Here is a 16,114-nt window from a genome sequence, read left to right as displayed (position 1 = left end):
CATTGTTAGTTAAGGGCTTGTAAGTAAGCATTTCACGGTAAGGTCACACCTGTTGTATTCGGCGCATGTGACAAATAACATTTGATTTATTGAAGAATAGGCTATATATTTGCTTTCCTTTAACCTAAGGTTTTACTGGCCACCTACCCGATCTTAAATATGATATTTTCTGACCTTAACCCACTTGACCCGCGGGGTCATGAGTTAACCCGCACATCACTAGAGCTTCCCTCTATCACTGATAATAAAGGCCTAGTATGCTAGTATGAGTGACAAGGTTTTTCCAGGAGAGGATTTGGGTTGACGAGCGAATTGATAACCTCCAGCTTCTTGTAATGAGTGAACTGGATAAAAGAGTCAATAGATTACAAAAGGAATGGAGGGAGGAAGAGAACTGATTGAGAGAAACGGTGCAGAAAAGCAAAAACCTCAAACAGAAGGGGTAATAATCAGTGATAATGGGAGAAAGAGACATTTTCTGAGATTCGGGAGATCATTTTGGAAAAAGAGAAGGAAAAAGAGATGTTCAGAAGGAAAATAAGGTAAAAAGTAGGAAAATGAAGAATGGATAGAGGATGACTAAGGAGAGCTTGCAGGAGTGGGAGATCTAAATGTCTAAAAGAAAAGGGAAGACCAAAAAACACATGACCGGAAAAGACATGAAAAGTGTCATGGAAGATCTGGAAAGGCACAAGGAAGAGATGGGACAGAAAAGTGAGAGCAATAAAATGGAGGAGAAAGACTTGTCAAGTGACAGTGAAGTTATGAAAAAAGAGAAGGAAGGGATGGGTGAGAGAAATGAAGAGGAAATCATCTTGAGAAAATAGGAAGTTCAGAAGGAAAATAAAAACTAAGATGGAGAGGAGGAAAACGGAGAACAGAGGCAACACCATTGAAAATGACAAAATGAAAGAGCCTTCGGGAGAGGAAGAGAGGTGGAGACAGGAGAAAAATAGAGAAACTATTGAAAATGAGCAGAGGATGAAAGAGGAGAGCCTTTGGGGGAGGGAGAGAGAAGAGGAAAATGGAGAGTAAGCAGAGAATGAGAGAAGAGAGCCTTCAGGAAAGGGTCAGGGAGATGGATGAAACATTTTAAATGTCTAAAAGAAAAAGTGACACTGAAGATCTGAACAAGGAATTCGTGAGAGAGAGTTAAAAAGGACGACAAAAATCACACAAGAAAGTCCAAAGGAACAGAATGTCAAAGTAGACGTTGTTAAAGTACAGTCGTGGCCAAAAGTTGAGAATGAAACAAATATTAATTTCCACAAAGTTTGCTGCTTCAGTGTCTTGAGATATTTTTGTCAGATGTTACTATGGAATACTGAAGTATAATAACACGCATTTCATAAGTGTCAAAGGCTTCTGACAATTACATGAAGTTGATGCAAAGAGTCATTATTTGCAGTGTTGACCCTTCTTTTTCAAGAACTCTCCATTCCGCCCTGGCATGCTGTCAATTAACTTCTGGGCCACATCCTGACTGATGGCAGCCCATTCTTGCATAATCAATGCTTGGAGTTTGTCAGAATTTGTGGGGTTTTGTTTGTCCACCCGCCTCTTGAGGATTGACCACACATTTTCAATGGGATTAAGGTCTGGGAGTTTCCTGGCCATGGATCCAAAATATCGATTTGGAAAATTAATATTTGTGTCTTTCTCAACTTTTGGCCACGACTGTAGACAAGCAAAAGAAGAGTGCAACGAGGATTTGTTCATGCTAGAGCTACTGGGAAGTGGGATGGATGGGGGAATGAACCACAGGGGAGCAGATGGTAAAAGGGACAAGCAAAGAAAAGTCATGAAAGAAAATAAAAAATAAACTAAATGCAAGTGGATATGATACAAAAGGTAGACACACAAGTAAAAGAAGAGACTGACAAGAAGACCAAGAGGAGATGCTGAAGACCGATTTAAAGCTCTTTATCAGTCAGGACATGCTTCACAACTTTGACAAATGGGGCTTTTTGGCACACCAGAAACTGAGCACTGACTAGCAGTGTAAATCAGAAACTACACTTGACAAGCTGAAAAAGAAAAAAGAGACCAATACAAATCTAATCAAGAAGAGAAAGGGAAACAAAAACATCTTAAAGTCCTGGATGCGGCAATGGCCAAGCAGGAAGAGGCAGAAGCCTCATTAAAGACACCAAGAAGCAAAACAAAAGGAATTTGATGAATGGAAGACATTGGCACAAGCAGAAAAAGGGAAAGTGGGATACCAAGTCAGTTGTACAGCTGAAATGTGTCTTCCACATTTAACCCAACCCCTCTGAATCAGAGGTGCGGGAGGCTGCCATAATCAACATCCACGTCTTCGGCACCCGGGGAACAGTGGGTTAACTGCCTTGCTCAGGAGCAGAACGACAGATTTTTACCTTGTCAGCTCTGGGATTCGATCCAGTAACCTTTCGTTTTCTGGCCCAACACTCTAACCACTAGGCTACCTGCAGAATTATTAAGATCAATATTAGGTCTCTGTGGCGAAGATGAAGAGCAAGATACAGTGGGGGTAATGGAGGAGCCTAAACACAAACATTAAACAAGCCAAACTCAAAGATGAATTTTGGAGGAAGGGTGAGGGTACACAATTCGATTAGCATTTTATAATTTGCTGTGTAGAACTGACAGTTCACCTGCCACAACATTATGTATTAAGTTTACAGGGTATTCAGTGGATTATAATGGGCTTAAATGATTAGCATACTGTATATTGTTGGGTTGTTGCTATATTGAGTGAACAAATCTGGAGAAGATATTAGCTATATAGAAAATGAGGTTACCAGAAGCGCAGGGCTTCTTTGCTCCATGTCCATTACTAACTGAAATTAAATTGTCCCTTTCAGATTTGTCAATATTTTCAGTTTAAATCAACTGTATCGTACATACCCTGTACATTGACTGTGGCCATACAGACGCTTTGAGGTTCTGGAGCTCCTCATTTAGATTTTCCTCATTGTACATGATGAAATAAACCTGGTCTGCTGTCCACAGGTTTTACTGTGTTTGAGTAAGCATGTTATTTACCATTCAGTGGATATTTTTTTTACCAGATAACATCCAAAATGATGTCTTTCCCAAGTGTCGACCTTATTGTCACGCCTAGATTCCAACCAATCAAAAAAAGAATTGCAAAAGTTTATTGGATAGAACAATTTATTTACCCACATGAGAAAATACTGATTCAGACAGGTTATTTGGTGAGTAGGTCAAATCTGCAATTTTGTACAAGCTTACAATGTTTGTCTGCATTTTATAAACCGGTCTGGAATACTATGAATATTCTATAATAAATATAACATTCTGTTCTTTACGATGGGCTAAGGATTGATCAGCCCCTGAACGCAATATCTAAACACCTCTGCATCAGTAACTCACCTTGGTTGCAAATCTTATAATCTTAAACAGATTCGATTTGCCATCTATAACCAATATATAAACTTCATTTCAATACTTTCCAATTTCCATAAATAAATTACATTTCTTTGTATCAAAAATAATTGATAAAGAACTGGCCATTGCATTGTGTGCCTTTATGCAGATCCACAAAGAGAAGCTGAATACACTCTGTAGCAAGTCAATAAGTATGTACGGCCTTTCTTCATCCCCATTGGTGATTGAATTCGCATTTAAAAGTAGCAACATAAAATTAGGCTTAGTATGATATGCACACATATATATACACACACACATGTGTCTTTACAATATATAACAAGTGGTTTGTAAAACATTAAAATGTAAAAAGTGTTTGTAAGAAATGGCAGTGATCCATTCATACAGTTTCAAGTTCATATAAATATGATAAATCTCTTTTCCAACCATTTGATTCCTTGGCAGTAGCATTATACAAAAAGGGAGGTGTTCATTGAACTTTGATCCAGCTACTGCAGCTCCATCTGTTCTCGGTGGCATCAAGATGGCTCACAAATAAATACCTCCAATCCCTCTCCTGGAGTGATACAGTATTGCAGGTCCAAGCTCAGCAGTGAAACACCTGATTCAACTCACCAAGGGCTTGAAGATCAGTTGATTAGATGACTCGGGTGTCATGGTGGCACTAATCTGGATTAAACTGCAGAACTACAGCACCCCAGAAGCAGGATTGAGGATTGCTGCCTTATGCTCTCCTCCCCCCCAAGTGGGATAGATACCTCTCCCCATACCGCCTTATACAGCCTGAAATCAGACTGACAGATTGGTATAGGGGGGAAATGAGGTGCATTGACCCCCCCCAGACACTGCATAGATCTGAAAGGACTAAGAAAGGTGTAACCAGTAGGGATACTGCTTCCAATACACCCGTTCAGACCTATGAGAAGTGTCCAGATAAGCTTAAAGCCATCCAGATCTTTCCGACCAATGACGACTGTTTAAGGCTAGGGGCTGATTTGGGTCCCAACCGCTACAGGTAGTTTGAGGGGACAAAAGCTTGGTCCCGGCGCACACGGCTCTGGTGGACCATGGCGCGGTCATAGGCCACCTGCACAGACTTGCGGATGGTGGTCTTCCTGCCCTCCATCATACGCAGCTTGTCACCCGTGTCATCCACACCCAGAGGAGTCACTTTGTCCTGCGGGAGCCACTGCCTGCAGGTGGGAGGAGAGGGGAGGGCCGTTGAAGCGAATACATCTATAGCTGAGGGACGTACGCATGCACATCCAATGGCTTTGAGCAGACACTGGACATTAAAGTGTATGTTCAGGATAAAGGTTAACTTACCTAATGAAGTCCCACATTTTTATACAGTGAACTTCTTTCTCTTACATGAATCACATTTTCTTTTCTTTTTTTCACAGACCAGACTTCCTACTTACAGATTTTTTAAGTCAGGTGCACTATAAACAGAGGAATATTTCTGTCTAACCGTTATTGACCCCTATGAGCTCCAATATATGTATTTAATTGCCATTCGACAACGCAAAAGCAAAACTTTTTGGGCATGTTCTTCAGTACACCCTACAACAGAGGTGTCAAACATACAAAAAAAAATGTATACTTTAAAATGACTAAAAACAAAATCAAAACTGTGTATAAATGATAATGGACATACATTCCTACAGTTTCTTGACTGTGTCCAGCTCACTAATAATCACCGAACCAGTCAGTGAGCATAGAAAATTCCCAAAACGATGGATAGAGGACAATTTTGTTCCGATGTTGACGGCAAGGAAATAACACACTCAGTGCGGCCCTCTGTACCCCATTGAAGACTGAATGCGGCCCCCGGACAAAAGTTTGACACCCCTTGCCCTACAAGGAAGCTAGGAACACAAAGATATGAAGCAGCCCTAGAATGTGAGGTTAGAGAGCAGCTTGTGGTCACTTAAGTGCTAGCCAAACACCCCCACCCTCCTCTCACCATGTCCTCTTGTTGTCAAAGAAGAGCACCAGAAAGAGCTTCTCCCCAGCCTCCTCTGTCCTCTGCTCCCCCAGCTGCAGGACGTCCAGTGGGGGCACGGGGATGGGGACCCCGTTGTGAAACAAGCCCTCCTGGGGCATCTCAGGGTCAATGATCTGGCCAATGGAAAAGATTAATTGGACTGGTTTTATTTTGACAATTCAAAACCCCTTAACATTAGATACAGCAAATATGTGCCAAATTAAGTGTTACACTGGATTTTAGGGTGGCTTAACATTACAAAAACAATTTACAGTAAAAAGGCAGACACTGAGCAGTATGGGACGTTTCTGTGATTCTGAACTAACCTTTGGAGATTGTTAGTCTATTGAACAGTAAATATGTCCTAAAATGCAATATGCTTTGTGTTAGTGGATTTTAGAGTGGCATAACTTTAGATCTCCTGCCATTTCAGACCATAAATACATTTCCAAGTGTTAACCCTATGATACTAAGCCCAGGTAACCGCTAATCTCTTCATTTGGGACCTGTATCAGTGTAGGCAAGCAGATGTTTGCCCAATGCATTCTCTCACCAATGCAGGGTAGGAGGGGTATCCCCGACACTTGGCCCAGACCAAGTCCAGGGGCTCCAGCACCACTACATTTTCAAAAGGCATCAGGATACCACTGCCTGCAGAGACAGACAGGAAAAGACAAATGTCGATTCTAAATACAAATATGCAGTAAATGGGGTGTGTATCTTGGACGGTAGACACGGTAGAGTTCTGTCATCCAAAAAGGAAAGTGGTTATCAACACCCAAGAAAAAGTAGTCTGCAACAGGATAGACCAATTTCATATTGTTCAAATCAAGACGCTGACCATTTTTCAACAGTCTCTCAAAGCTGTGTGAACACAGTACCAGTCAAATGTTGACACTTACTCATTCCAGGATTTTTCTTTATTTTTTACTATTCTCTATATTGTAACCAAAAAAGTGTTACACAAATCAAAATATAGTTTGTGAGATTTTTCAAAGCAGCCATTGATGACAGCTCTGCACACTCCTGGCATTTTCTCAACCAGCTTCATGAGGTCGTCACCTAGAATGCATTTCAATTAACAGGTGTGCCTTGTTCAAAGTTACATTTGTGGAATTTCTTTTCTTAATGCGTTTGAGCCAGTCAGTTGTGTTGTGACAAGGTAGGGTGGTATACAGAAGATAGCCCTATTTGGTAAAAGACCAAGTCCATATTATGGCAAGAACAGCTCAAATAAGCAGAGAGAAACGACAATCCATCATTACTTTAAGACACGAAGGTCAGTCAAATCGGGAAAATTAAGAACTTTGAAAGTTTCTAAGTGTAGTTGCAAAAACCATCAAACGCTATGATGAAACTGGCTCTCATGAGGACTGCCACAGGAAAGGAAGACCCAGAGTTACCTCTGCTGCAAAGGATGAAGTTCATTAGAGTTACCAGCCTCAGATTGCAGCCCAAATAAATGCATCAAAGTTCATGTAACATGCACATCTCAACATCAACTGTTCAGAGGAGAAAGTTTTATATGTATATATTTAAAAAGTGGACTATAATTTTATATTGTCCAACGATGATACTGTGATTCTCATACCTGTAGCGGTGTAATCTGCATCCCCGGTAACAGTCTCCAAGAAAGGTACTTTGGAAAGTGCAGGTTTTCCGAGGCTTCGTTTGGGTGGGGCGCTGCTGTTGGGGTACACAGTATTTCAGTAGGCTGTGCTGTTGTACTGCAGATACGTTAATGCAGCCAGTGAAAATCGGATGATAACCTGAGATCAGCCCAAATAACATGATACTACACAAATTCATAACACTCAGGAGTTAGCGTATGTCTTACATTTCTTTGTGAAGGATTGGTGGAGGGCTACAGTCTGAGTCAGAACCACCATCGTTGTCCCTTTTGAACCCATTGGTGAGTCCTGAAAGAAGACAGAAACCAATTGTCAGACACTTGCTGAGTATAAAGCCGCATTTACAACTTATGCAAGTACGCAACACAATTAACTACGCAATATGGCAATCCTGAGTAGTTGCAAGTTTCAGGGCCGCACACGTTTATGTTTTCCTGCTACCCTAATACGTACAACAGCCATTTTGCATAGCTAATTGCGTTCTTGAAATACAAAATGTATAAATTAGGCTTAAATCAAAAGAAGCGCATATTCAGCCACTTACTAGTCTCCAGTGTATGGTTAGGGGTCTTGTCCAGCTCCCCCTCTGAGATGGCACCTTGACTAGGGCTCTCCCGTTCAGGTGTGGTGAATGAGCTCTGCTGGGGGATCTTAGACGGGGTAGATAAAGGGGTACTTAAAGCGGAATTGGGGGTCGGGGGGACACTACCGCCAAGACTGTCTTTCTCTCTAAGCAACTTTGCTCCGTTCTTTGCTTTTTTGAAAAGCACAGAAGTCCGGCGCCCTACTCCCGCGGTGGCAGGGCGTGGGGACAAGGTGTCGGAAAGGCCGTTGACCACCAGCCCGCCACAGTATAAACTGGGCGCCTCTTCTGCTTTAGTGCAATTCTTGTTTCTTGTAGCGTCAAGGGTGGGAGTACCACTATCTGAGCTCTCGCTGTCCAATTTCAGGCGCTTTTTGGGATGGCCCAGGGTCCTTAGTTCCCCCGTCATGGGGCGCAGCGTGGGAGGCTCCAGGGGTGCATCTCCCTGCAGAGGGGGAGGTGCCAGGCACGTTGGCTCCAGCGTTGGGGGAGGGGTACATTTGAGGTCCTCTGAAAGCGGAGAAAGGGACTGATCAAACTGACAGTTCATTTAGATAATACTTCGATGATTGAGTCTTGGCTTTCATCATGTTGTGATTAGTTAGGGCGTCCAATACAAAGTCAAAAGTTCACACAACTCAGCAAAACAAATGGATAGGTGAATTAGCACAACTTCTTAATTAAATGGCAAAAAAAACACTAGCATGCTTGACCAAGGTTCGATTGCCTAGTATTCTCGGTTCCCCCCCCTGAAATGTACTACATTGGTGTCAGAGGTGGGATGACATGACTGTATGAGGCCAATGGAGGCGAGTCCATGAGGTGGCGGTGCAGAGGACGAGAAGAAACGCAGAGTGCGCCTGGAGAGGGTTGTGAGGCCACTACGTGGGACCCTACTTACTAGACTGCAGACAGTGAAGTGCTTTGGGTTGGTGCGTGGGGGGACCCTGGCTCAATTACCTGAGGATAATTTGCTGTTAGCTCATGATTGCAACCGGTCTCGTTTCAGCAGAGCAGATCATTAAATAGGCGGTTTCTATAGGTAATTAAACGTCACTATCATACAACGACACATTGCCAACGTTTCGATCACTCACCTTTATCTGAAGACAGGCCGTTGTCAGCCTCCGCGTCTTTCCCCTCCTCCTCTTCATCTTTGACATCTCCGTTGAGGAGCGAGTTGCGGTGGTGCTGGCCCTGTCGGTACCGGATGCTGTTGATCTCGCGGCGCAGGAGGCGGATGCGGCGGGTGCGGGCGCCGCTGGAGCGCATGGTGGCCACCACGTCCAGCTTGTCCAGCAGCTCCTTCAGCTGCTCCTCAGGAGACATGTGCAGACGGTTCTCGGGGTCCAGCAGGGTGTCCACTACACAGGGACAGAACGCCACATAGATGGGTTTACGACTCTATATCATAGCCCACAAGACGGCAAACTCCTCAACACAATAAAGCAACTCAAAATAGCTCAGGGAAAGTGTTACCCTAAATATCACCACAGGCTGGAGCTCACTCCAAAAGAAATGAGAATAAAGTATCTGGGCTACAAACAGAGGACAGAACAGGTAGGCTACACAAACACAGTTTTGAAGTTCATCTAAATTTAAAACTGCCACGGTTTCTATGACACACACACTGAGTACGCTGCTTCGAGTCTCCTTTCATTCCACTTTTATTTCCCCTGTCTCACTCGAATTCCAGCAACTAAGTATGTATATCCAATTCCATTTTCAGGCTTTGTTGTGAAAATCACCCCCAAAAGAGAGACCATCTCTGGTGCCTTTTTTAAGGACAAAGAACTGGGTTAGATTTGTTTGTATTTGACCTTGATCTGTTTTGTTTAGGGGGGGGGGGGGGGGGGGGGAAGAGAAAGGAAGCAGCAGTAGAGACTTGCCTAGCATAGAGACATGTGTTGCTAGAGGTTTACTTGGGACCTGGGCGACGTTCAACATGGAACAAGAGCAAACGTACCTCTCTGATGTGTAGAATAAGGAATCACGGCAGCTCTAATAATGACGCTCCACAACATTCGCCTACAGAGCTTGGCCCCAGGTTCAGAATCAGAAACAAGCCAACATCCGTGCCACCGCGTCACTCACCGTCCTCCCAGGTGCAGCGGTAGTAGTCGTGTTTCTGGGGCGACTCTGCAAGATGCATGCCCGTGGCCGGGTCTAGGCCAGTGTTGTGGGCCTGTCGCTGGGCGTGACGGAGGATTGCACCCCCCAGGTCACGGAGACGCAGGGCAGCACGGTGGAACAGTGTATCCTTGGCGTTGTACAGCAGGCAGTTAGCCACCATCAGGTTGAAGTCTACCTCAAGGTGGGCCAGCGAGTTGTAACTGTGGGCTTCCAGCTTGGAGCGCATGGTGGAGAAGTCCATGGGCTGGCTGATAAACTCCAGGTAGTCTGGGACCTGGGGGGGACAGAGGAGGAAGAGCAGAAAGACAGTCAGGGAGACAGACACATACATAGTCTAAAGCAGGGGTCTTCAACCTTTTTCCCCATGAGAGATCCTTAGTGTACAATAGAAAGAAGGGAAGTTTTCTATCAATATACCTGGTAAAATAATGGTTAATAAACAACTAAGGGGGCCCTGTAAAATCATTATGCTTTCCTGGTTTTAGAGTTGTTCCACTCAAAATCACAATTGTTCATAGAGAAACAAAATTGGATGTTCTGAGTTCATGTCAATGCTTAAATAATCACATCAAAACCAACAATTTTATTTTGAGTGTTCCCTTTAATTGCGCATCTAATGAGTGAGGAATGTGCCGTCTAATGATAGTTCTGTACTGCTGCTGTTCATTTAATGGCAAAGTTTTCTCAAATAATAGATACAAATGTTATACTTACTCATGATATACTTCTGCCAGGTAAGTGTACTTTGCGGTTACCATTTATTTGAAAAGGTTCTTTGGAAACTATTTCTGTCAACCCACAAGACCGTTATCACATCACAGAATGATAGACAAACGGGCGCACTACACATACAGGCAAGATTGCTGGAAATTAATTGGCAGATATTGTGTTAGGTTTACCAGGAGAAGGGTTGTCAACGTTCCGTTGGTTAGATAGTAGCTGGGAGCTTGCGGTGGCTGATACTTGTGAGATTTATTTATGACAGTTTGCGATGGAAAGCGTGAAAATGGCATGTACTTTCAAAATCATTTGGCGAGCTACTCAAATGCGGGCTGCGAGCTACTGCTAGCCTGTGATCAACCTGTTGGAGATCCCCGGTCTAAAGCCAAGCCGCCATGATCATATTTATTACATTAATCGGTTGTATATCAAAGGAGTTGGGATGAGGGGTGATTTGGGAGCGAGTAAAAAAGATAAGCACCCTAAGCTAAGCAACAGAGGGAAACAGACTATGAACGGGCAACGGGTCTAACATTGACTTGTCGGCAGTAACCAACAAAGATGAACAGAACACGTGGTAGTCTCATGACAGATGCAGCAGGACACATCCCTACACCACTACAACACGACATAAACCATGTGAAAGAATCAAATCCCCAGTATTGGGTAAAACAGATCTCAGTACTGTGCAGGCTATGCATCATTTTCCCTGATCCTCAGAGACACGGACACGTCAGTACTGGAGGTCATTCGAAAAAAGTCAGTGACTTTAAAATTCAAGTAAAAACAGCTTCTACCGTTAATAAAAAGTAAATCACCATGGATTTTCAAACCATTTAGCCAGGTACTGTAAATATGTTTTTAACACATGTAAGCAACATTTACATTTGTCTGTAGCATACACAAGTTAAGTTTTTTGCATTTAATAACAGGTTTGATATTTCTCATTCGGTTGACTGGTCAGTTACTCCGAGGTCCGTATCCCTGAGGTTCTACAGTATTAGCATGGTGACTGACCTCCTTGAGGTTGACGGGCTGTACAAAGATCTGGCCTGCATCTTTCTCCTGCAGCTGGTCCAGTGTGGAGCGCAGCAGCACCTGCATTGGGGTCAGCTGTAGCTCCAGGGCCGCCTGGTGAACCTTGACCTTTGGGGAGGGTGAGAGAGAGATGGGATGGAGTTCGGAAGGGAGGCCAGCAACTCACAAATAAATCTACATTTCTCAGCAGACTAAATGAAGGTACTGTATGATATTTTTAATTAAGTATCTTAACCTCTTATTTAAGTGGGGAAAACACAGAATAAGTTGTCTTTTTTCAGTAACAACCTGAATTGTCAAAGCATGGACAGACCGTGATATGGAGCAAGTGCATAAACAGACAGTCTAGTCTCCATACCTGCTCTCTCTTCAGTTTCTCCCGCTTGCGGATGAGCTCCACCAACAGCCGGGCTCTTTCCAGGTCCTGTCGCAACTTCTGCCAGTACTTCAGCTCCTCCCTCACAGCACACACCTTCTCATCGGGCTCCGGCTGCAAACACAGAGATATTAATTCAAACAACTCCCCAACACACAATGTATTGGGTGCTTCAATTGTATGAGGTGTGGCTTCCACTTGTCTTCTCATTCCCTTCATCTGCCATGATGGGAAACTCCTTGTAAAGATCCACCATTTTGCTTTCACCTGTCCATTTTGTACTATTTATTCAGAAGATGGAGGGAGAAGAGGACTCTACATAATATTGTAGAGATGTACCCGGGGATTTGAATTACTGAACATCATTGTTATAGGATACTCCGAGGAGAATATTCAATATAACACATAGAAATGTATTATACACGATTCCAAAAACATGCAATTTTAAATTGAGTCAGCCAGCACTTCCGATGATATTTCTTCAGATTGTATATTTCTACAGACATCTGCACTCTTCTATTGTGGCATTCGACAGAATAACCCCCTGATGTTAACAGCCCCTTTGACCTTAGAGTGCCCAATGACCTCTGACCTGTTCAATGTGCCTCTGTGATTGGACATGGGAGTGCAGACGACGTATGAGCGCGACACCGTTCCGTGACTGGCGTTTCAGGAGCCAATAGTTGTGCAGCCTTTGCATGAACTGGTTCTTCCTCTGGACCAGAATCCCTTTGCAGATGGTGTTCAACCTGTGTGGCATCGGGAGGAGTTTAACACACACTGTTCATTACTACATCATTTGAAAGGTATTCTTGTCGTTCACACAATGGGCCAGATCCTAACTTAAGATTCCGTATGGGCTACAAGAAACTTTGCACATTGTCAACGTGCATCTGGAGTTAGGATGAGGCCCCATGGACGTTTAAGCATCTTACACACTAATATATACCTATGAGCCAAATGCAACATGACAGTATAGGTAGAATCCTGCCGGCTAAAGCGCCACTAACAACAAGAGGAGGCTGGTGAACACAGACCTTTGAGTGGGGATCTGTGGAACTGCGACCATCGGCGTAGTGGCGGCGCGGTTGGCAGCCACCTCCAGACCCTTCTTCCCCTTCCTTTTCCCGTGCTTGCCCTCCTTCTTGCTCCGCTTCTGCACCTGTGGGGCCTCTGTGTATGCACTGCGCCCCCGGCTGGCCCGGCCCCCCACGGCCCTCCCTGTGGGATCCTCCTCGTCCGACCCCCCCGCTCCTCCCTCCTGGCCCGGCGGCGAGTGCGCCTCACAGAAGGCTGTCTTCTTCACCGAGAAGGTGGTGCCGTTGACGTTGGTCTCCCGCACAGGGTCAATCTTCATGAAGAGCCCGGCACGCTGGGCGCACGTAACATGGAAGGCTGTGTAGCAGTTGGCCTTGTGGCACTGGATGGCAGCGCCACGACCCTTCTGCTTGCAAAGGTAGCAGGTGAGCTTCCAGCGGGCAGGCGGGATGTTGTCTACCCCTTCCACGGGTTCCAGGAAAACAGTGTTGGCGAAGCACACCTCGGGGATCCAGATGGCACACACCACGTGGGCCCAGCGCCCGTCACTGGTCTGCTTGAAGGCGCCACCCCGGTTGGGGCATAGCACACAATCCACAGGCCGCTGGGGCGACTGCAGGCAGCAGCGGCACAGCCACTGGCCCTCTGGGATGTAGGGCACGCCGTAGCACTCCTGGTGCACAGCCAGGTTGCAAGCGTCACAGAAGAGGATGACGTTGCTGTTGAGGCACTCGTCGTCCAGGCACACGCAGCAGAAGGCATCGTCATCAATGGCGCTCTGAGAGGGCGCCCGGCTGCGAGCCTCCCGGTAAGACTCCTCCTCCAGGCGGTCCACCAGCAGCTCGAAAGTGTCAGGGGAGACTGTGGCGTGGCCGTCTGACGCCCGCCTGGCGTTCACCATCTCCAGCCAGGCCGTGTCCTCCTCGTCCATGTCATACTCTGCCTCCGCCTCCTGCTCCTCTGCAGAGCGCTCTATGTAGCGGTAGTAGGCCGTGGGCAGAGAGGGCGCCGCACAGGGGCTGAAGGCCTCCAGCATCCGGAAGGTGGGCTCGGGAAGGGGGGTCTGATGATGGTTGTGTGAGGAGTTAGTCTTGTTGTTGTGAGGTTGTGAGTGAGAGTTGGGGCAGTGGTTCTGAGGTGTGGAGGAAGAGGACGATGATGTGGAGGAGGAATGTTTGGAGTCTTTCTTTCGGCCTCTGGGCATGGCGGGCGGCTTGCGTCCGGGGTTGGCACTGGCGGGTGCGACGGGCTGTTCGCTGTTCTCTTTGTTGCTGTTGCACTCAGTGATGTCCTGGGCCGTCATCTCGTTCTCTGTGATGACCGTCAGAGGGTCCACGATGGAGATCCGGTGGAGCCTGCCATCCAAGTCTACTTCCACCACTTTCTGGGCCTGGGAATAAGTCAGTGTCTCTCTGGTTGGGGACACCTTGAGGCTGTAGGGTGAAGGGGAGCGCTGCCGGGCCCCACCTCGTCCTCTACCAGCTTGGTAAGACTTTCTCCCACCTGCATCCCCTCCCCCGGCCAGGTGGCCCCTCCGCCGTGGCTTCCTCATGGGCCTCCTACCACGCAGCGCCCGACACCAACTGCTGCAATCAGATGAAGGCAAGAACATACCGTCATTAACTCAAAACTGGAAATGACTAGCTAAGAATTTTTAACAGATGGACAGCAAAGGCCAACCATTGCCTTCTAAATGTTATGCCACTCAATGTGTGCACAAATTATGTTTAGTTGGCCAACAATAGCCATCTAACCACATGTACACAACATTTCAACCATCATTGACAGTGACACACAGACTGAATCTGAACAAAGTAACCATGCACCATTTTTATTTTGGCAGGTCATTGGGGAGGAGTTACGGCATAACTGATAGTATAGGAGCTATAGCTATACTCAAATGGGTTGAAAGGTGCCCTAGTGTCAAATAGTGGATTGCACACCGCAGTCAACACATAATAAACTAGCTGTGGTCTACTACAGTACTCTCCACAGCCAGTAAATCACGAGTAGATGTTTCTGTACGTTATCCTTTGCGTTATGTCATTACACAGACAGAAACTACCAACAGCAGCGTTTAGTCAGCCCTACAATAGCTACACAGCCAATCATTTACCCCGTTATTTGGATCAAGCAACCTCAAAGCCAATCAAGTGCCTAGTGTGCCTCAGCGAACTTATGACAAGTGCCCTTTTCCAGATAAAAATGTCCGCCATTTGTTTTAAACAAATTGAATACAACACACAAACCCAAATCATTAAACAGTATAGAGCTGACGAACGCAAATTGAACGTGCTATCTAACGTTAGCTAGCTAGTTACGACTGTTAGACAAAATGAACCTATATGAGATCTGACCCAAAAAGTGCAACACTTGCTAACTAAGTTAGCTAAGTGCACGAACTAACGTTAACTAGCTAATGGAACAACTTTAGATAGCGCTGGTAGCTAACTAGTTGCTCCAAATGAGCTGGCTTTGGCTTACAGGATAGCTAGCTAAGTTACCTTAGCTCTTTAGCTCGCGCTTCTTTTACCAACCTACTAATGTGTAGCCGCTACTACAGGCTAGCTAACGTTACTGGGAAGTCAAATGCAGTCCCTAACATATAGATGTGTATGATATGAACCAGCTAATCCTCGTCGTTGAAAACTGTAACAACGATGTTATCTTACCTTCACTGGCAGTTCGACAACCGGGAATGAAACACAGGTTTATCGTTGGCTAGTTTAGCTAGCTAACGTTAGCTCACCCTGCAACACCTACACCAAAAGCCAGTACAGTATATTTCGTTGATAAAACGTCTGTTGCCTCAGTCCTCCCTTAAATACACGCCCAATCGTTTCCAAATACTGACATTAAACATAGCTAGCTAATTTATTATCCTAGTATAGAAGCGAGTAAGTTGTCGACCCAGTTTTGACAAGGAGAATAGCATTTCCTAGCTAGCCGCAACCTCGGATGTGCCGTACAGAGTAGGGAAAGCGAGGCTAAAACACGCCCCTTGACCAAAGCAGGCCATCCGGAGGTTATGGTTTCGCGCGCCGGCTACACATTTAATTTAAGAATTTAACACTTTGAAGCGACACTTATGGCTTTTGATTTAGCTAATAATGTGTATTGATATGTATCAATACAATTGAAACAGTCGTTGCAATGCCTCAACTTTGCTCCGCAAGTGCAACATGGTACGAAAGAGCTAGTAGTAATATATCATT

The 16,114-nt window shown here is 45.2% G+C and overlaps 1 protein-coding gene across 4 annotated transcripts; it reads right to left on the bottom strand.

Moving 5' to 3' along the window:
• Positions 1-3,142: 3,142 nt before the first annotated feature.
• brpf3b (bromodomain and PHD finger containing, 3b) lies at positions 3,143-15,858 on the bottom strand. 4 transcript variants are annotated; one of them, XM_039008420.1, is made up of 13 exons: positions 15,572-15,858; positions 12,899-14,485; positions 12,454-12,610; positions 11,844-11,975; positions 11,465-11,593; positions 9,689-10,001; positions 8,692-8,958; positions 7,556-8,104; positions 7,218-7,299; positions 6,972-7,066; positions 5,934-6,031; positions 5,360-5,514; positions 3,143-4,586 (listed from the first exon to the last, which is right to left on the bottom strand). In XM_039008420.1, exons 2-13 carry the CDS (start codon positions 14,449-14,451, stop codon positions 4,403-4,405), a joined length of 3,714 nt encoding a protein of 1,237 aa, XP_038864348.1. In that variant the 5' UTR covers positions 14,452-14,485; positions 15,572-15,858; the 3' UTR covers positions 3,143-4,402. The 4 variants fall into 4 exon arrangements, with proteins under 4 accessions (XP_038864348.1, XP_038864350.1, XP_038864349.1 ...); XM_039008422.1 differs by having other exon boundaries at positions 6,972-7,063; XM_039008421.1 differs by having other exon boundaries at positions 12,899-14,482.
• Positions 15,859-16,114: the final 256 nt, after the last annotated feature.

Source organism: Salvelinus namaycush, chromosome 14, assembly GCF_016432855.1.
Source record: "Salvelinus namaycush isolate Seneca chromosome 14, SaNama_1.0, whole genome shotgun sequence".
In the NCBI taxonomy this organism is placed as follows: Eukaryota; Metazoa; Chordata; class Actinopteri; order Salmoniformes; family Salmonidae; genus Salvelinus; species Salvelinus namaycush.
This window is presented reverse-complemented; position numbering and strand designations above follow the sequence as displayed.

What these genes read in the sequence shown, in the direction of transcription:
- brpf3b (XM_039008420.1), bottom strand. Translation starts at nt 14,451, where the DNA reads ATGAGGAAGCCACGGCGGAGGGGCCACCTGGCCGGGGGAGGGGATGCA. An exon ending in AGCCCGTCAACCTCAAGGAG is followed by an intron (nt 10,002 to 11,464) that starts GTCAGTCACCAT and finishes TGTCCCCCCCAG; the next exon opens with GTCCCAGACTACCTGGAGTT. An exon ending in ACCCCTCCTACCCTGCATTG is followed by an intron (nt 5,515 to 5,933) that starts GTGAGAGAATGC and finishes TCCATTGGCCAG; the next exon opens with ATCATTGACCCTGAGATGCC.